This window comes from Ostrea edulis, chromosome 2, assembly GCF_947568905.1.
Source record: "Ostrea edulis chromosome 2, xbOstEdul1.1, whole genome shotgun sequence".
Classification (NCBI taxonomy): domain Eukaryota; kingdom Metazoa; phylum Mollusca; class Bivalvia; order Ostreida; family Ostreidae; genus Ostrea; species Ostrea edulis.
Window position 1 is genome coordinate 80,761,874 of NC_079165.1, and position 22,163 is coordinate 80,784,036.

The following is a 22,163-nucleotide window of genomic DNA, read 5'->3' on the forward strand; positions in this document are numbered from 1 at the left end:
AATTAAGCCATAATAGTACATTTTCTTATAAGGTGATGACAAGCTTGAAAGTATTTGTCTACACCCTTATTTCGTGAATGCTTTGTAATATATAGGTGCTGGTCCATACATGCATTCATTCTTTATCAAGTGTATTGAGCATTGAGCCTTCAGGCACATTGCCTGTGGTAAGGTAAATGTTTATGTTGTTTTTAAACTGGTGTATTGTCTTCTAAATTGAAATATTTATCTGGTAATTCCAATAGCTAAGGTTTAATTACCATATATATATATATATATATATATATATATATATATATTTTAATCAGAATTCATATTTGTCGTTTGAATTAGTATATGTACCTTTTGATTGTTGAATGAAATGGTTAACAAACTTGATACTTTGTCAAGAGTTATTGCCCTTTAAAGCTGTATGATCCGATGTCCATGTATTATTTTTATACAGCATTACTTTAAAGCAGATTAATTAGTTTTTAAAGATATAAATTTTCCCTTAATCACATGCTTGAAAATATTCGCATGTAAAAGAAAACAGTGAGAAGATTATTTGACAAGACGCTCAAGGCCCACATCCTTCACCTGAGTCACCATGATCCATATTTAAAGATTTTCCCTATATATTCGTATTTAAATCTTTGAACCCTATTGTGGCCCAAATCTACACCCGGGGAGGGGGCATGGTTTTTACAAACTTGAATCTGCAATGGAAGCTTTCATGTAAATCTAAACTTCTCTGGCCCAATGGTTCTTTTAAGGTTTTCTCTATATATTTGTATGTAAATCTGTTACCCCCTATCATGCCCCCGGGGGTATGATTTTAACAACTTGAATTTGCACTATTCAAGGAAGCTTTCGTGTAAATTTGTACTTTCCTGGCCCAATGGTTCTTGAGAAGAACTTTTTTGAAGATTTTCCCTATACATTTGTTTGTAAAACTTTGATCCCATATTGTGATCCCATCCTACCCCCGGGGCTATGATTTTATCAAACTTGAATCTGCACTATGTCAGGAAGCTTTCATGTACTTTCCTAGTCCAGTGGTTCTAGAGAAGATTTTAAAAGATTTTACCCATATATATATGCATGTAAAACTTTGATCCTCTAATATGACCCCAACCTACCCATGGGGGTCATGATTTTAACAAATCTGAATTTGCACTATGTCAAGAAGCTTTCATACAAGTCTTAACTCTTTGAATCAGTTGAGAGATATAAACACCATATGCAGGTGATAATGGAATATTGCTAAATAAATATGTGAAGTTGACGATGGAGAAGCTAAAATCATCCCCTTTGTTATAAATTTTAGTTGTTAGTTTGCCGTTAATATCTACTTTCAATGAAATATCTAAGTATGAAGCAGAAGTGGACGACTCTGTGGTGTCTTTTATTTCGAGTTCTCAGGGATTATTATATTGAATCAACATGTATCAACCCATGCATATGAAATTGAATACTTTCAAAATAGATCTAAATAAATTTCTTTAATCTTTTTTAGCATTTGTTCTTATATGTCTGCGATGGATATGATCAATCACACTTCACGGGATCCTCTATATCCCACCACGGCAACCATTCCGGATGTGTCATTGATTTGCACTTTATTCTTTTATTACTGTAAAAGAAATATGTTTTCATCAAACATTTTCTGTTGTAAGAGTGCCGGATTTCTAAGTTTGGCAATCAAAGTTAACGTCTTCAAACTTGAAATAAAAAAATAACAAAACATTTTCTATCATCGTTAGTAAAAAGGTTTTAATGCTAAATATGAATTACAAGAAAACAATTTCTGATACGGAAAACACAAACCCTGTAACATCGGAGAAGGTCCGCAAAATGGTAAAACTTCGGGTTGAGCTACTTGCAAGGTTCGATCTTATAATCCCAAAGACAATCATGAAGCATATTGGATATATATATATATATATATATATATATATAAACTTTACTTACGTGCTGCTCTCCACGAGGAAGGCATTAGGAGTTATGGTGTCCACCTCCATAGTCTGACAGATGACTGACGACAGAGTGGTCTTCTTTATCTCTTTCAGTTGGTCTAGTATGGGTTAAAAAGTACATGCAATTAAACACGGAAATGCATTCTATGACACATCAAATTATCTAAAATTTTCAAATCGACGCCTGCAAAACATAATTGGCACAAGGTTGTCTAAAGGTTTGAGTGCTTTGCTACAGAGACATCTTGGGTTCTATTGGGTATTTTGGTGCCGCTTCAACCCAAGACCTTTAACATAAGTTGTGACCGTTCTTTCGCCAAATGCCCGGTATTAGAAGCGGATCTTTCGGATATGAACTTAGATTGACACGATAAAGAAAGTACCCTCACTGCTGTTGCCTTGGATACCACACATAGGCCAATATGTATGGCATTTTACCTACGATGTCTTAACATGAATGAGGAAGTAAAACAACATCGAAACAAAAGATAATGTTAGGATATGTTCTTAAAATGAAGTAGGCGTTTGCTAAATGTGGAAAATAAGAGATTTCTTTAGTAAATCCTTTTCACCAACCTTTGGTAAATCCGTTAGTGCGTTCGTTCTCATACCAAAATCTGTCTCCTTTCTTGTAGAGAGAGAATTGCTTTCCTATGAGACAGGCAAATGTAGGACCTACCAGTCCGTCATTTACCGGTTTCTCGGTCATGGCACCAGCGTAGAGCTCTATTTCGTGTATATTCCTGGAGAAAAAGACAGAGTATTCTAAAGAAAATTATGGATAAGATTAATTGAAAATTTCAAGATTAATTACCAATAGCACATTATTCAATTGAAAATATTCATCTACTATTCAAATGCGCAAAATGATTTAATACATGAATAAAATATGAAGATTTTATATTTAAAAGTTTTTATATTTCCATTTGCTTTGTAAATTTAACAAATTTATTTGTATGGCATATATGATTAAATGTTTACAAACTTATAGACTTTCAGCAGTTTGTCTTTGTTGGCGTCTGTGTGATCTGACAGAGAATCCGGACACAATCCGCAAAATCTCCTCCATTTCCAATAAGGTGGGATTCCGTGGTCCCTTCCGCGTTGCAAATTTATCGCGGGAAGATCCAGACTTGCACCAGCCGATGTCATGAATAGCTTGTCTCTGATACCACTCTCGAACACTCTATAAAACAAAAAAAAACCAACTTTATATTACATCTTTTTCAAAAGCATTAAGTTTTATCAAAAACTTATATATTTACCCGTCCGATTTTGTTGTCTGTTCTGCAAGCTCCCATCTAAGAACACCATCGCAGCCCTTTCCTCCTTTCGCGATACACATGTGTGGATTATGATATGTATCTTCAATGTTCTTGTTTACAATGCTAGAGTAAGCTTTATTGAATTGCTTTTGATGATTTGGTATCTGGGAATGTCCGAAACGGAAGGCCGCGGCACCAAAAACGTTCCTTGTAGAGGCATCGATCTCCTCGTCATAAACCGAATCAAAACCGTGAGGCATAGGAAAAAGCTCATACTGCATCATTACGTCGTGTCCTAGAACTAAGGGCAGGTATTCACGGTAAACCACGTGTTGTATAACAGCGGTCACTATGACACGAGTTTCTTGATAGAGTTTTTCGTCATCCCATAATGGATTCAATTTAGCCATTTTGCCGGCAATATAATTGTGATATCGAACGAAAAGAAGATGCATAGATCCAAGGTTTGGAACAACATTCACCCGTTTGTCACCTGAAATAGCAATGCACTCAGCGCTGAACTATCTACAATATATTGCCCATTTCTTAAACCGGCATACAGAATAGACATGCATAAAGCCGCAAGAGAACATGATGTGTGAGTTAGAGTGATGTCATAATCAGCTCACACACAAAGATTACTTGATACCATAGTTGGGTTTTTAAAGACAAAAATCACGAAGATTGACAATTCCAATTTTGGACATATGGTTGATGTTCGTACTGTTTGCGAAATACTTTGATATGGTGATAGGAAAATTTCTTCAAGGGCATGGAGAGACCTCGCTACATATATATTTTTATTGTTGGTATACTAGTATCCAGTATTTTGAATTCCTGACATTTCTGTGGAAGCCTTATCTTATGAAAATAACCTCCTTGAAGAATGATTGCATTTCCCCTGATATTCGGGTATTCTCACCTGATTCAGGCTATCAGCTGAAACGAATTACTTCATTTGCAAAGTGTGCTCACTGTTTGTTAACGAGAATTTGGGTTTTTCACAATACCTTGCTACGGTCTACTTTTAGTTTACCTGCCTCCTGACAGTAGTCATGAACAGAATCCTCAAAGACACAGGGCTTTTTACCACCTTTGGGCAAGCCTTTCTTCTCTTGTCGCAGTGTACCTTAAAACAGAAATCTTTTTCATTCATCAAGAAAACTCCTATGGCCTATCATTTGGAGTTTATCTGGATCGTGAATTTGTTTGACTAACAAATATACCCTGGTACAGAGTTACAATATATTTCGTGGTTTTAAAGATTACTTGTGGTGATATATTGGATGATATGGTCGGTATTTATAGGAACAGAAAATGACGTAAAAATACCACTCTTGAAAGTTCTCAGGTTTCTAGCTTTTTTCTCACTAGATCCATATACGTTTGATGCGTCGACATATGATGTAACGTCGTTAATTTGCTCTCGAACACCTGAAAGATTAGCGTAAGTAAGACTTATCTCATATCTACTCTGAATACTGTTAAAATGAATCCTGAATTAAAAGAACATACCTTGTACAAATGAACGGAAAGAGCATGTAAATATGAATTATTTTGATAAGTACCTGTTGCGATCATTGATAAAAAAAAAAAAAAAGAGAGAATAAAATGGAGGTGTAAATGTATTTTGTTTTGAAATTATCAAATATTCGGGTGTATCAGAAAGTAAGTAGTCGCAGCCGTGCTTACTGAGTCCGGGAGTACCTACACTACCTCAAACCGTGGCTTTATGATCAGCGAAACCCTCGATTTTTATGAATATCTATAAAATTACACAATCATTTATTGACCAAATAGAGTCATGATAATATAATTTCGATACTTTAATGGCTGCACCCACAGGTTAAACGTTGCAGCGTTTGTTTACAAATTATATAGTATATAAGTATATAGCTAGACCTATGAAATGAAATCAGCCTTAACAGCAGAGATTCTGTTTGCAAATTGTGTATCAATAAACATACTATGTCAGCTTTTACAAATCGGCATTCCTTGGATTTTTCGTTTTGATGCGATGATCAAATAATGCTCTTTTTCCTCCAAAAATACTATGGGAACTCCCCAATAGGTTTATTTATGGATATTCATAATGTCGAGGGCTTTCTTAATTATACAACCACGGCTATGACACATTGTGAAAGGCGTTGTTCGTGACGATGCAGAAAGTAATTTTCCGTCGGTGTGAAATGCAAGAAAATTGTGTAGCATAATATGGTTTTGTATGCTGTATTTACAATACATATTCAAACTTACAAGCTTTTCCGTGTTTTACAAGAATAGATGCTGATCGTTTCAGAGGCATACAATTCTGTTTGAAGAACGGGTCATTGGGTGGAATGGTGATTGGTATGCACGGAGGCTTGTGTTTGTCTCTCCCACAACAACTAAAGATACCTGATGAAAAAGAAAATTCACGCAGAGATGTTACACTAGGAATGCGAGAAAGAAAGAAAGAGAGAAAGAGCTGGTAAAGTATTTACCACTAGTTACTGGCGTAAGGATTAGGTCGTGATCGAGAAACTGGCCAAACGACATATGCAGCACATTGATCTTTGGATCTAGAGTGGGCGTTTTGTCATTATTCTGAAACAGAAGGTTACTGACTTCTCGAGCACTAGGTAATGAATGGATGTACCCGGTGTGCCTCAGAGCGTCATAGCCTGTGTTAGAATAGAAATATTTGATCAAATTAGTAATCAATTATACACATGTCGAATCTATTCATTTTTCACATTTAGGAATAAATTCACATCTAAGAAATAAAGTTCCCATACAACGACCAATACTAAACTTTCAATAGTTTACGTACTTGAAACTATGCTAGCGGGAAAATGAAACTGTAAGATAATGCATTGTCTTTCAATTCAAACATTAAATCGCGGATTATGTTCATTATGGTTGATACGAACAACCACTGAAAATAAGAGGGTGCAAAATGTTTCACAAGTTTGATAGCGTGTATGACCGCCATTTGCACTGCTGCTTCTATGAAGAGAATACTCCGCCATGTGCCCAATAAAGAACGACACAAAGCGTTCAACTTAGCCGTGGGAGTTGGTTATCTATGTAACCGTCGTTCCATTTCATCTTGAACATGTACTGTAGGCGATAAATCCGGTGACATTGCAAGCCAGGGCACATGTAGCACATTCACGTTTTGCCGCTTTAGATACCGTATAACGGGTTTATTCCGCGGGTCTAAAATTTGGCGATTTTCTGGTTGAAAGGTATGCGAATAATTTTAGCGAAAAAAAATTTGGCGGACAGGGAAGAGTTTTCTCTCTTTAAAAAACTGAAGCTGCAATTGAGTGCATATTTAGCGATTGAAATTTTGGCGAAAAGCTACCTAACCGCTAAAATAAGCAAAAATTATAACCCCGCGGAAAAAACCCATTATACGGTAGTCACTAACAACATGTGCAGTGTGCGGTCATGTGTTGTACTGCTGCATAGTGGTGTGAATGAATATAATGACATGCTGACGTAAAATTTCACATATCCCCTTCGCATTAGTGCAATTAACAGCTTGGCATTAAGGCATCAACCTATTTATTAGCGATAGAACTTCATCTCTATTTTGAATTCTATCGAAGATTATACCAGACGTTGGGCTAAATATGATAAAGAACTTGATACATTGTCAGAATGGATTAGTAGTATAAGAGTAATATTAGAATCCCGCATTAGACATATTAAAACAAAAATACGTACCATCTATCCTTCTGTGTTTAGTAAATCAGAAGTGATAAAAGAATTAAATAGGTTACATGAGGAATATGTTTTGGTTCCAGCTGAAAAGGTTAGTAACAACATTGTCTTTGTTTGTAAGGCTCATTATTACAACTGTATTTTAAACGAATTTGGCATTAATTCCACTTTTGGTAATCGTACTTATACTCCAACTGCCCTTTCAAAAGATGAAATTCTTCAAAACCATGCTTCAGTTTTAGACACATTTAATATCCCAGTCAACGGGTCGGATGAATGAGTTACCGTACCTATACTGGATTCCTAAACTACATAAAAACCCTTACAAACAAAGATACCTTGGATCCAGTAAGTGCTCTACCAAGCCCTTATCTTTGCTCGTCACGAAAATATTAACAGCTGTGAAGGAATAACTTCAAACTTACTGTGCGACTACATATGCCAAAAGTGGTGTAAATCAAATGCGGATTCTGAACAATTCTAAAGAATTTTAGTAAACTTGAAATCGCAAAACTTCTCAAATCAACATCAAAACGTATGACTTTTTAACACTTTACACGACCTTTCCTCACGATATATTAAAGACTAGATTTTTTGACATCATAGACAGTTACATCGTCAACAAAATATTTATATGTAGTGATCAGTCATTCAAAAAAATTATGTTGTTAAACACCACTCTGATTCCACGAACAAGTACTCTAAAGTTGAAATAAAAAATATGCTACAGTTCCTAATTGACAATATCTTCGTGGTCTTTGGTGATCAGGTCTTCCAACAGTCGGTTGGAATTCCCATGGGCATGAATTGTGCTCCTTTGTTAGCTGATCTGTTTTTATATTCGTATGAAGCAGAATTTATTCTAAGAACTCTACATGAGAAAAAAAATCTCTTGTTGTGGCCTTCAATTCGACATTTAGATATATCGACGACGTTTTATCTATTAACAATAATAATTTTCATTCATATGTCGATTCGATATATCCCTGTGAACTCGAAATAAAAGACACCACAGAGTCGTCCACTTTAGCTTCATAGTTAGATATTGTATTGAAAGTAGATATTAACGGCAAACTAACAACTCAACGTTATGACAAACAGATTGATTTGAGATTCTCCATCGTCTACTTCCCATATTTATGTAGCAATATTCCACTAACACCTGCACATGGTGTTTATATCTCTCAACTGATTCGATACGCAAGGACTTGTTCTCTATATGGTCAGTTTTTTTTAATCGAGACAAGTTACAGACAAACAAGTTGATGGTACAGGGTTTTAACAGTCTCGTTTAAAAGTCAACATTTCGCAAATTCTATGGTCGTTATAACAATCTAGTTTGCCTATACAATCTATCATTGTGGCAAATGCTGTCTGACGTGTTTCATACCGATTGTTAAGTCGTTCTTGTCACACAGATCTTGACTACGGATAAATCTGTTTACCTCATGGCGGGTGTGACCGGGCAACAGGGGATGCTTACTCCTCCTAGGCACCTGCTCTCAACTCTGGTGCGTCCAGGGGTCCGTTATTGCCCAACTGTCTATTTTGTATTGCTTATAGGGAGTTATGAGATTGTCACTTTTCGTTATCATCACCTTTCATGCTCATCTTTGATGATCTTAGAATTTCATCAAAACCGGAACAGACGGTGTGACGTCAAAATTATTGATTTTTGTGATCTTGAATAAAACAAAGTTCCACATCATATCAGCCTCTATAGATGGCAGGAATTTCAATTTCTAACGTTTTCAAATTAGTACTGAAGCTTATCTAGACCGTATATCAACAGAGGTGTATGACTAATTTTTATCATATAATTAATCCTATCATTTATCATGTAAAAAATATTCTCCTTTAACTTTTAACATAAACAGTTTCTTTTTCCCGCTAGTATATTTTAATTGTAAGATGCGTCTTAAGAGACAGACCTACGTATATCTTACCGTCGTCATAATCTGGCAATAGGAATCTCCTCTGTGACGTATGCGTTTGACCCCTGTCAGGGTGATTTAAGTTGTTACAGGAACCGTCAATAGAGCGGTATTTATAGTCCAGGTTACAGGATATTGTAAGCGGCGAGGACTCACATATTTTAGTCGTCCCTGTCAATACAAAATTCAAATGCAATATTGTTTTTAGTTTTATATAGTCAGTTGATATGTATACATGTGACTTTGCGACGAGAGTAATAATCTTGACAACCAAATTTTGTTTCACAGAGATATGTTATTAAAGTGGAAAACGAAAGACAACTGATTGGCCTCCAATTTCCCAGAAACATGGAAAATCTGGCAGATTTGTTTCATCAGGGATCCGGGTTAGAATAGGTTCTCAGTTTCCCTTGCTTGTCGTAAGAGGAGACTAAATGGGAAGGTCTTTCTGATGAGAAACACAATCGAGGCCCCGTGACGAAGCAGGTGTGGTACGATAAAGATTCCTTCCTGCTCAAAGGCCGTAAGCTCTGAGTATAAGCCTAAATTTTGCAGTCCTTCATCAGCAATGGTAACGTCTCCATATGAGTGAAATATTCTCGAGTGTACTTTAAACAACATAAAATCAATCATGTGTCATCAGGGATGATTGCTAGAGATTTTACTGGAGGTGTTCTATTTTTATATTCATATATGTACCCGGCCATTACTGAAAAATGGACAACACCCGTGAATTATGTTATATTAATCGTTGCTTAGAAAAATGTATTTACCAATGGTTTCTCATTTAATTATCGGAAACTAGGAAACTATTAGATAGCTAAACTTTTACCAGTGGATAAGTAGCCAGTATTGGTTAGTTTAACCAATGTCTTAATTGTTCCACGGTTGAGAGCAAACTAGATCTAGGCCCCTTGATGATGCTACAGAGTTTATACAAAAATTATACTAACATCGGTAAATTATTGGAAAGATTACCGTAGAAAATATTTTCACATGAGAAAGATTACATTATTCAAACCATATCTAAGAAGAACTATATGTATATTTTTATTATATATGTAATGATTCCGGATATTTGAGCTACGACCATGCAGAGTTCTCAATTAGTCACTGTTTACATCACATGATCTCATTTGTGTATACATACCGAGACTCCGCAGTCGTCTGTGTCATTCTGATAGAAGAAACAGCCAAATAGAGAGGACGAGAGTGAGTACACTAATAACGTTATCATGATAAACAATTCCTCGTCTGTTCTTACAGTTATTATCAGAGGTCTGGCCTGCCACGAAGAGGTTGACCTCCAGTAAAGAGGCTAGCCATAGTTTGTTTTGGTGTCGTCCACATTGGCTGAACAGACCGTCGTCCAGGCCGCTATACGTATTGTCCGTCCTGAATAAGGCATCCTATAGTGAGTGTAGTGGTTGAAGGGCTACCACATATACTGTCCGTCCTGATTAAGGGGTCATACAGTATATGGGGTAATCCAAGGGCGACTGGGTTCTACATTTTGTTAAGTTACCACTACCAGTTTATCGTTGCTTGCCTCAGATTGATATAGTGATTCTCTGTTTGATTATAATTAACCTAGATATTTGTATATTTTGGCAGTCCACTAAAATCATACCAATTAGTTTAAATTAGTTATTGTTGAATACCCCAAACCCTGGAATTGACCAGGTACGATCCCAGAATTTAATGTAAATACGTTACATATATATATCCCTGTGAGCTCAAAATAAAAGGCACCACAGAGTCGTCCACCTTAGCTTCATACTTAGATATTTTATTGAAAGTAGACATTAACGGCAAACTGACGACTCAACTGTATGACAAACAGGATGATTTCAGCTTCTCCATCGTCAACTTCCCATATTTATTTAGCAATATTCCATTATCACCTGCATATATATCTCAACTGATTCGATACATAAGAACTTGTTCTGCGTATAGTCAGTTTTTAAATCGAGGCAAGCTACTGACAAACAAGTTGATGGTACAGGGGTTTCAACAGTCCAGTCTCGATTGAAGTAAGCATTTCGCAAATTCTATGGTCGTTATAAATAACGATCTAGTTCGTCAATACAACCTATCATTGGGTCAAATGCTGTCTAACGTGTTTCATACCGATTGTTAGACCATTATTAGCGGCCTGATTTTGACAACGGATAACTCTGTTTACTTGATCAGGATATAGGGCTCACGACGGGTGTGACCGGTCGACAGGGGATACTTACTCCTCCAAGGCACCTGATCCCACCTCTGGTGCGTCCAGGGGTCCGTTTTTGCCCAACTATCTATATTGTATTGCTAATAGGAGTTATGAGATTGATCACTGTTCCTTATCTTTACCTTTCATACACACACACACACACACACACACACACACATACACACACACACACACACACACATATATATATATATATATATATATATATATATATATATATATATCACTAAAAAATGACCAACGCCACGAACTACTATTACCTCCGACACTTTGGATGTTGAGTGTTGTTGGATTTTAGTGCTTTATATATTATGTATCCACATCTGCTTCATACTTAGATATTTTATTGAAAGTAGATGGTAACGGCAAATTAACAACTCAACTTTATGACAAACGGATGATTTCAGCTTCTCCATCGTCAACTTCCCATATTTATATAGCAATATTCTATTATCACCTGCACATGGTGTTAATATCTCTCAACTGATTCGATACGCAAAAGCTTGTTCTGCTTATGGTCAGGTTTTAAATTGATGCAAGCTACTGACAAACAAGTTGATGGTGCAGGGATTCCAACAGTCTCGTTGAAAGTCAGCATTTCGCAAATTCTATGGTCGTTTTGCCAATACAACCTACCATTGGGTCAAATGCTGTCTGACGTGTTTCATACCGATTGTTAGGCCGTTGTTGGCACACTGATTTTGGCTGCGGATGGCTCCGTTTGCCTCATCGGGGTGTGGGGCTCGCGGCGGGTGTGGCCGGTGGACGGGGGATCCTTGCTCCTCCTAAACACCTGATCCCACCTCTGGTATATCCAGGGGTCCGTGTTTGTCCAACTATCTATTTTGTATTGCTTATAGGAGTTATGAGATTGGTCGCTGTTCGTTAGTTCGTTATCATCACATTTCATCTTAAATCTGTCTATGTAGTCTTTCGAAATCAGGTCTTTGCACTCTGTTAAGATTTCCATGAACATAATAAAAAAAACTGTGTTCGTTCATTAGCTGACCACTTTTTGTATTTTATTTAAAGATTTTTTTATGAGAAGAAAAAAACTTGATATTGACTTCAGCTTGACATTTTGATACATCAACGACGTTTAATATACGATCAATATTCATTTTCATTCATATGCTGATTCAATATATCCCAGTTAGCTTAAGATAAACATTTGTTTCATATTTGGGTGCTTTGCTAAACATAAAAGTTAATGGAAAACGTACATGTAAGCTTTATGACAAAATTATAAGAGTCTGATATAGTCACTACCTCAGTTTCTACATCGTCAAATTCCCATAATTATGCAGCAATATTCCATTATCGCTGCATATGTAATTTATGTATTCCAACTGATTCGATACACAAAAATATTTGAACCGAGACAGTTAATTGTTTGTGCGACCAGCGCACTAAAGGTGACGATGGAATTCTCGCCACATGCTATACGGACATTCAGAATGGAAATCGGGTATAGTGCTAAGAGGACCATACAAGATACACACTGCATTTGAAATATTTCATAAAGCACAAAGATTGCAATGTACTTGTAAATAAACATAACTGTCCTAAGTGAAAAAAAATCAATATAAAGCATAGAGAAGTTCACAATTATATGGATACCTACTTCGGCCCCCTGTCCTGCGTTGAATTCACGACCTTCGGAACTAAATTGTGACCAGAGTGCTAGACTGCTTTATCATCAATATATACTTTTATGGATACCTGATTAGATATGATATCATTGCTACAAGAAAAACAACGTAACTAAAGGAATGGAAATAGACATTTATTTATTTAGTAAAAATAAAAATTCCTATATGCATATACAGACTTAAAAGGAATACTATAACATGACACAATGTGTAAAAGATTGTGCAATGCATTCTTTAAATAGTGTAACATCCTTCTTTCAAGTAGGATTTAATGTGATGAAGGAATGAAATAAATCGCAATAATAAAGAAATTTAATTCTTTCGTTTGATCAACAGTAATGATAAACTCGAAAGGTAGAAATTATGAGAAAACTTACGAAAGAAATTATTTGGGGAGGGGGGGGGAGGTCACTTTTGATTAACAAAAAACCCGGACACAATACTACATGTAATCAAAGAATTTGTTTTAACTAATTATCTATGTCATGAAAAGTTGTTTTCCCGTATAAAGATACAATAAAAAGATGAAATAAATCTACCTTGTACACCAAGAATAGCAACAGCGAGGAAGAATATCCGACACATGTTTTTAAATTGTCTAGCCATGCCGTCGTATTTATTGGAAGCTTTCTCAATAATCAATGAGTGGATGACAACCTTTAATTTGACAATTCACAAAACCTATCCCCGTCAAACTGAGTATAATGATGTATGGTTTTTAAGAATCATTGGACCGTATTAACGGATGACCATGCACTGAAAATATATACTTGTGTAAAACTTGAACTGATGCGGAAGAATTTAACAGTCTCACTTTTGAAAAATAATTACATTTTATGATTTTAAGCTATGTACTCCTTAAAGGGACATGGACAGGATTTGAGCTGAAAATTTTCAAATTTTATTTTTCCATTTTTAATGTTTAGAATGCTTCACTAAGTTATTTCTAATGGTCAGAAAAAAGTTGAATGTTAGCTGTCGAGGTACATGGGAGAGACAGAGCTCACAATTCTTTGTTATGCTAACATTTTTGTTTATATAGGCTAAATATACAAGTAAAATTTTCGTTTAAGGTAACTCCATACTCGCAGTTTTATCTGATACAAAATTAAAATGTGTATTCATTTCCATTCATTAGAGTTAAAACTAACAAATTATCAAATAAAATACATAGGTCATCACACTTTTTAAGATATGAGACGTGCATAAACAGAATCATATATCGCCATAAGAAAATTGCAATTTTACTTAAACAGTGTTATTAAAATTCCATACAAACTGGTTATGATGATATGATAGCATTCATAACAATTTCATGAAACTGTATCTTCACAAAAATATACAGAATATCTGTAAGAAATAAAGGAAATCATCGCATAATAGACTTGATAAAGAAATCAATAGAAACAGAGTTATTGCCCTTGGATTCAATATTTTGAAACGTATAATTGATTATTCATCTATAACTTAGAATTTTGAAATATTTTATTTTTAACAAGATTTTTTACAATAACTATAGGAAAAGACTCCAACAAAATTTATGTTCCTATCATGCATAAATCGAAACACATCTTTGATTTTGCAAAATCTGATGACATCACAGGAGGGTGGAATTACTTTAAAGCATTTTTTTCAATTTACAAGTTAATTCTGAACAGATTTAAATAGTTTCCAGTGTTTGGCACATTTCAGTTTGTTTTAAACACGCTATTTTCTATTAAAAGGTAGCTCACTACACTAAAGCTCTTACTACACTACACTCTGTATGACATCTCGTCACAAGATGGCTATTTAAATGTTTTGTGAAATTATTTGTATCGATTGATTTGTTTGTCTATCATCGTAGCTCAGTGGTTAAAGCATTGGGCTGGTGAACCGCAGATCTCGAGTTCAAATACCCCAGTCTTTTGTTCATATGTGTTGAAATGATTTTTTTGAAAATCATGTTTTTATCGAAATTATATATATATATATATATATATATATATATATATATATATATATATATATATATATAAAAAGGCATATATATATATATATATATATATATATATATATATATATATATATATATATGTATGCCTTTTTGGCATAAGTAATTATTGTATATCATCATATCTTTTATAATTAAATCAATTCGTACTGATTTGAGAAACTATTTCTGGGTGTAGTGAGCCACCTTAAGCAATCTATATGTAAACAAAAACATGGCATGAGCCTTGTTTTCATAACAAAGAATTGTGAGTGATGTACAGTACCAATCAGACCCAACCTGACACCCAAGCAGTCCCAGAAATCAGTCCCAGGGACTGCTCTCTCAAAAAGTGGGACTGCTCTGGGACTGCCCAGCGGTCCCAGCAGTCCCCGGGCCTGTTTTCTGAGACTGCTTTGTTCAGCCAAGCGTGAATGAATCACGTGATGTTATGATTGACAAGTCTTAGTGTCTTAACCAGAACAATTTGATTCATGATTACTGTAGTGTACATGTGCACGCACGTGTATGCACAGTTTTTTGTTTGTTGTTGTTTTTTCTTCTTCTAGTTTTTTAAAGAAGCAGATTTTACATGAATGTGAACAATTTACTCCTTGTTCTTTTACCACTAAATCGTGATTTTACGAAACAATTTAAAAGTATGTGTACTTCAGTTATATTTTCTTGTAAAAATAAACAACAAATATATACCTGTCAGCGCCCGCTTTGGTCTTTGTGACATCTTTAGTGTTGAATTTTCTTACCCAGAATGAAAAGTCACTCTTTTCGGATTCAATTAAATTAAAATTTGCTTTATGAACAGGTGTCAAAACAGGGTTATCATGAGTAGCAAAAGAGCAATTATTGTTAAATGTTGTCGTCGGAAACGTTTTGAACACGTCTATTCGGGAACATGCACTTTACAAACACTGTACCTTCGGTTTCAGGTTAAAACAACATGTACATATACACTTTGAATGGAATCTTCATAATTATTCAAATCTGTCTAAATGTTGTAGTGAAATTAAATTTTTTTATACAATGCCCCCAATAAGTAACCCATATCTAACCAATCATTTACAAATTAAAAATAACCCAGTCAAGAAATAAATATAATTATGCTACATAATTTGCAGAACCCAAGATACACTTCACTTAATATGAAATATTTTTAAAAAAATTAAATAATGAATAACAACAACAAAATTGCCTGACGTCAATTGATTTTATGTTGTGAAATTGTGGTTATCAGACTTATAAACTCTGCATGTAGCTTTTTTCACTCGTATTCATAAACTATCAGTTTGTTATAAATTCATGAAAAAGTGTCACACAAGTATTTTGAATATGTGCTGTTTTCACGTATAATGTATTGTTTTTCTCTTTAATTACATTGTAAGTCATTTATCTTCGATTTCGACTACCGTATTAACGCGCTCCAGCGATTATCGACAATGTTGATTGATAATCTCACTGTCGGCTTAGCTCCTCCCACTAGTTATTTTAACCCCGCCTACTGGGACTGCTGGGACCGCTGGGACTGCTTTTCGGTTTGTTTACTGGGACTGCTGCGAGACTGCCCTGGGAGTCCCAGAAACCAGTCCCCGGGACTGCTCTGGGACTTCTTTCTCTCAGGTTGGGTCTGGTTAGTACTGTATCTCACTTGTAACTTAAAAACTGATCTTCAAATTTTGGATGACCATAAGAAATACTTTAGTTAAGCATTGTAGACAATAAAATGGAAAAAAAATTAGATTTGAAAATTTTCAGCTCAAATTGTGTCCATGCCCCTTTAATGTATGAAAACGTTTACCATTTATCTCTTCCAAAAATACATATAATGTTTAAATATTTATATATCCGATGTTTTTGCCTTTGATATACATACAATGGCATGTATTTACCAATTGCTATAATAGTCATTTCCTCATGAATGCGATGTACCTGGTAGCTGTGAACAATGCGCGTATGAATCTTGTTGAAATATAGTGCGTCTATTTTAACAGCTGGGAATTCTGACAGAAGAATGTGAATCCGAAAATTATATTTCACTTCTTGAAATACATGAGGGAATGAACTGTGACGCTCCGCGCTGACATATGATTTCTTAGATATACGCTATGTCTAGACTGTAAAACTTTTATTCGATTCGGACCTGTGCGTGTATCGTAAACCTTTCTTACCACAGATACATTCTTACAACTTTACACGAAATTGTTTCATATATTGATACAATACAGTTGTTTTCATACAATAGACCACAGGAAGTACATCAATCACATTCATAGATACTTGTAAACAACCAATAATAGTTTAATACATCTCTTATTATACCCTAACCGTACAGGAATGTTTAATGCAAGTTAAGTGTAGTTATCATGCATTGTTGAATAAAAAAATTCATCGTCAATCCCAAATCCCTTTGCACTTTTTTCCGTACAAATTCCAAATATGTTGGAAAAGTTGTTAGTTCCTAGTGTTCGATATCACAATGTTGCATTAGTTTTTACTCAATGGAAGTAAAATACATTTAGGTTTCTAAATGTTTAATGTCCTTATCTTATTTTAAAAAATACAAGTACCCTGTTGAAAATAAATGTAAACTACTTTCTGAATATATGTTAACCCAAACCATCTTTTGATACATCCATTTTACATTGGAATTACCACCATTTCTGAAAAACAAATTTAGGGTATAACATATGTTGTACATAAGAAGAGCTCAATTTCACATCACGTTTTCCTACGTCAAATATCAATAACAATTCATCTGCAAGCCTTGGTGTGTAAAGATAACAAGTCTTTTTATCGAATAGACACGACAAAGGGATGTGGCAGGTGCATCCAACACTGTATAGTGAAGAAATTTTGCACTTGAATAAAATTCAAAGGGGTATCATCCCACTGCACTGTCCGTTTGTGATATAGTAAATCAACATAGAACAGTTAAGGTACATCTGCCGTATTAAAGCATGTTGTAATCCCAGATCATTGTTTTGTCAGTATATTCTGTAGCCAGTGTGACTATCAAATAACTCAAGTTCAAGATGTATATATCATTTATCAATTATTTGTAGGAAAAACCGGGACACCCTGGAGAAATACAATTGATGTCATGTCTTGTGGAGGGCTAGGCTGAACGTGCTTGGGTAAAAATCGTGTAGCGGGAAAATGCTACTAGTCGCTATATATAAGATAGTAATTTCTGACAAAGTCGACAAACAATTATTTGTGGAGTAGATTATGTCAAAATTTGTAAAAAGCTTGCAATAAGTTTTGCAAGCATGACATTTGGCATGCATACTCACTCCTCTTTCTAGAAAGAACGTTAGCCACAAATTCAATATGGCGGAAAATTTTCAAGATGTCTTCTGAGTCGTCAACAAATAAAAGTTCCCTTTTTTGTAATATTTATTCAACTATCACATTTTATATCAAATTAATATATCACATATTCATATACATACATGTACATATATACACCAACACACACATAGAATATATGTACATGTGTTAATGTGAAAGTCGTTTTAAATATAGAAGAAAAAAGAACAGAAAAAAGAAGAAAGGAAAGAAGAAAGGAGGGAAATTTAGATAAATGAAAAAATACATCATAATAATATAAATGGGGCACATGTCCATTGGGGGAGGGGGTAGTAAACAAAATTAGTTTTCTAATAAAAATATTAATGAATGTATATAAATTATAAGATATCACATGTATACTGCCAGTTGTTTTTAAACTCTGTATATTTACATTGTTTTAACAATAAAAAAAAAATTCTATCATGTTTCTTTAATTCTTCAATAGTTGCTAAATAAAATTTCCTGATTATGAAAGCTCTGTTAACAGTTTGTGTCTAGATTTAACAGCATATTTCCAACTATAAATGTATGTATCTGGTTTTTAATCACGCATTAATTGGAAAATGTGCGCTTTAGGAACATTTAGTAGGTTTTATTACCCATTTATGTGTCAGTTAGAGGAATATGAAGTTTGTATTTCGGAATCTTGATATAATGTTCTCTATCGTTCATAATTATTATTATTTTATTCATTTATAAAGCGCAAAATTACCTATAGTTCTATGCATTGTACAATGTTTGTGCTAATAATCATTGATGATATACTAATAAAAGACCTGCAAGAGCTATAAAGAAAATGATAAAACAATAGAAAGAATTAAAATAAAACATGTTAGTAAAATGACGAAGTGGTTGACTTTGAGTTGACAAGATACAATTGGCATACAGGTATTCATGTGCTGGATCAAAATTCAGTTTGCAAGAGGTTGCACATGGAATCCTTGATATTACACTGAATTTCACATTCACGGGGCATATTCACGCTTGAACAAGAGTGTTTTTAGGTTCTTGCGGAATGCTACATGTGCTTCAAGCTCTCGAAGTTCAAGTGGCAGTTTATCCCACAATTGTGCACCTAGTGTTTTTATGGCTCTTGTACCGTATTTGTTTGATGACTTCTTCACTACCAGTTTCCATTGGTCAGATGATGATCTCAAGGTCCTACGTGGCTGGTAAACAGGACATAGCTCTCTCATGTATGCTGGTGCTGAGAAAGAGTGTAGTGATTTATGTATGGTTGTCAGCACTTTAAACACAACACGTTGCTTTACCGGCAGCCAGTGTAGTTGTTGAAGTACCGGCGAAATATGTTGTCTGTAGCATGTTCTTGTGAGACAACGTGCAGCGTTGTTCTGAGCCACTTGTAGTCGGTGCATGAGGCGATCGGTTGTGCCAAGCAGGAGGGCATTGTGATAGTCAAGATGGGATATGACTGTTTCATTGATGACCTTCGCACAAGCTTCCTGGGTGAGATGGTTTTTCGCCTTGGATATTCTCCTGATGTTGAAGTACATCTTCCTTACCACGGAGTTGATTTGTAATTTCATTGATAAGGTGACGTCCAGGGCAGCACCGAGGTTTTTAACAGTAGACTTAGGTGTCAATATTGCCTCACCAATCTTCAGACGGATATCCTTCACAAGGCACTGGTTGTGGGCACTAGCAACCACCATAATTTCAGTTTTTCCATCATTTAGTTTAAGTTTGTTCACAGTCATCCAGGTTCGGACACTTGCTATGCATTCTTCCATAATGTTGACTTGATAGGTCCGCTTGGCAGTGTTTTAACACTCAAACGGCTGTAAAGTTGAGTGTCATCTGCGAACCCATGACGGTTTATGGCATATTGGTTAATAACTCTCCTGAGTGGGAGAAGGTACACCAGGAAGAGAAGGGGGCCGAGAACAGATCCTTGGGGCACTCCGGTGGACAGTGGTACATCTGAAGACACACTGGTGTTGATCTTCACCGCTTGGATGCGGCCATTCAAGTAAGACTGTACCCAACGGAGTGCTGTGTCCGTCAATCCAGCCTTCTCACGTAGTCTCTCCAGCAAGAGGGTATGATCGATGGTATCAAATGCCGTACTTGGGTCAACAAGGACCAGGAGCATAGCGTCACCTTCATCCAGTACTGCTTCTACGTCTGCTTTTATTCATAGGATGGCTGTATCAGTGCTGGTACCGGTCTTATAAAATGACTGCAGATCATCATGTAGACCATTCCTGGCGAGATGGCTATTAAGCTGCTGTGCAACAACACACTCGATGACCTTGCTGATGAATGGGATATTTGATACTGTCTATAGTTACTAAAAGTTCTCATATCAAGTCCAGGCTTTTTTCAGACATGGTGTAACAAGTGCTCGTTTCAGCTCATTTGGAAAGACCCCGGTTGAAAGTGATGTATTCACCAGCTCAGTAATGGTCGATAGCACTACAGAGAGAACAATGCTGTTTTTCAAGAGTGCAGTGGGGATGACATCCAGTGAGCAGGTCTTATTAGCACAGCTCCTGATGACCTTGTCCACTTCTTACTGCGTCTGGATCTTTTAGCACTAAATCACTGAAGGACCATTTTTGCTTGGAATGGCTCATTTGAAAATTGGAGAAAATCATCTGATGAGTCGACTTATTATTTGACAAGTCGACATGATTATTGGACAAGTAATGACAAAAATATGTTTCCATACTTTTAGCTACAAGAGAAAATATCAATGTTATATGTAATTGTTATAGTTGACATAAATGGTCGGTTGAAACAGACAATATTCCTTGATCACTTCTTTCTTAATAAACAAAACTCACCCTTGGCTTACCAAATATTATAGTACAGTGTATATATAAAAGAGAAATTCTAAAATTGTGTACCCCATACAATTTCAAATGATGGAGAGGTTGGATGACTGTATATTGTTTAATGTCCCGCTCGAAAATTCAGTGTGTGTGTGTGTGTGTGTGTGTGTGTGTGTGTGTTATATTTATGAACAAAAAGGAAATCACTGCAATCCTCATACATCCTGGAGACCTCCACTGGTACGGATTCGATATTGTTCTCTGTACAATAAAAACAACTATCAGGGAGGTTGGATTATCTATAATACCAGTTTGTTTTTCATATCCCTAGGTCAGTAAGGTTCATGGTAGCTGCAATAACGTAGCCCTCTCCGGGTTTTTTTTTGGGGTGGGTGGGGGTGGGGGTGGGGGTGGGAGAGGGCTACAACTCCTTAGGATCTCCGTAATAGTGCAAATGTGGGAGTGATTCACTCCCGCAACATTTTCGATCATTCTAAACATTTGCTGACTTTCTTTACGTAAATAAAATGATATTCTATGTTTCTTAGTCAATATATAAATTTACAACCTGCAACTTACGATTTGTGAGGCTCTATTCTACCGTTTTCAACAATTCATTCCAATTTCTCGGTTCATATTTGAGCGCCATATGTTTGATGTACTGAAGTTTAAACTTCCGATTCTCAATTTATTTGCATATGCCATCACAGGGGCTAAGCCCGTTTTGGGCCCGAACCCTGTGATACCATAAATATAGAAAAGATTATGCAGTTGGTAGTGCATTTGTATTTCAAATAATTCATGAATTTCAAGTTCAGACGATTTTGTAACCTTTTCTCCCAATTCCGTTCAACATGGACAGCCATGTGTGAAATGAATCCTAAATCTAAATATAGGAGAAACACGTCATTAAATTCTTTATTATGGAATTCATCTAAGTTAGAAGAATACAAATAAAAAGTAGTTACAAACGAACCTGGTGAAATACTCTACGGCAATCAGAAACTAAAAGAAAGTTCGACTATTATACAACCAGGTGACATTGACATTTCTCCACAATTGTGTAGTATATCAATTTCCACATCCATAAACATATCTGTTACATCTACAAGAATCACAAAGAAAATCAAGCACTGGCATAATTCGACTGAACCTTGGTTTATTAGTTCCTGTACAACTATAAGGGGTAAATTCCATTTGGAAGGACGGATTCAAAAGCAGAAGAAAACACAATAGATTTTGCCCTGTCCATATTCATTAATTTATGCAAACTT

General features: G+C 35.5%; 1 protein-coding gene across 1 annotated transcript; it reads right to left on the reverse strand.

Moving 5' to 3' along the window:
* Nucleotides 1-1,371: 1,371 nt before the first annotated feature.
* On the reverse strand, nucleotides 1,372-13,407 carry LOC125682351 (myeloperoxidase-like). The gene is made up of 11 exons (XM_048922859.1): nucleotides 13,296-13,407; nucleotides 8,881-9,039; nucleotides 5,707-5,886; nucleotides 5,480-5,620; nucleotides 4,556-4,657; nucleotides 4,260-4,352; nucleotides 3,224-3,716; nucleotides 2,944-3,144; nucleotides 2,535-2,701; nucleotides 1,954-2,056; nucleotides 1,372-1,615 (listed from the first exon to the last, which is right to left on the reverse strand). Exons 1-11 carry the CDS (start codon nucleotides 13,360-13,362, stop codon nucleotides 1,531-1,533), a joined length of 1,791 nt encoding a protein of 596 aa, XP_048778816.1. The 5' UTR covers nucleotides 13,363-13,407; the 3' UTR covers nucleotides 1,372-1,530.
* Between the last annotated feature and the right edge of the window lie 8,756 nt (nucleotides 13,408-22,163).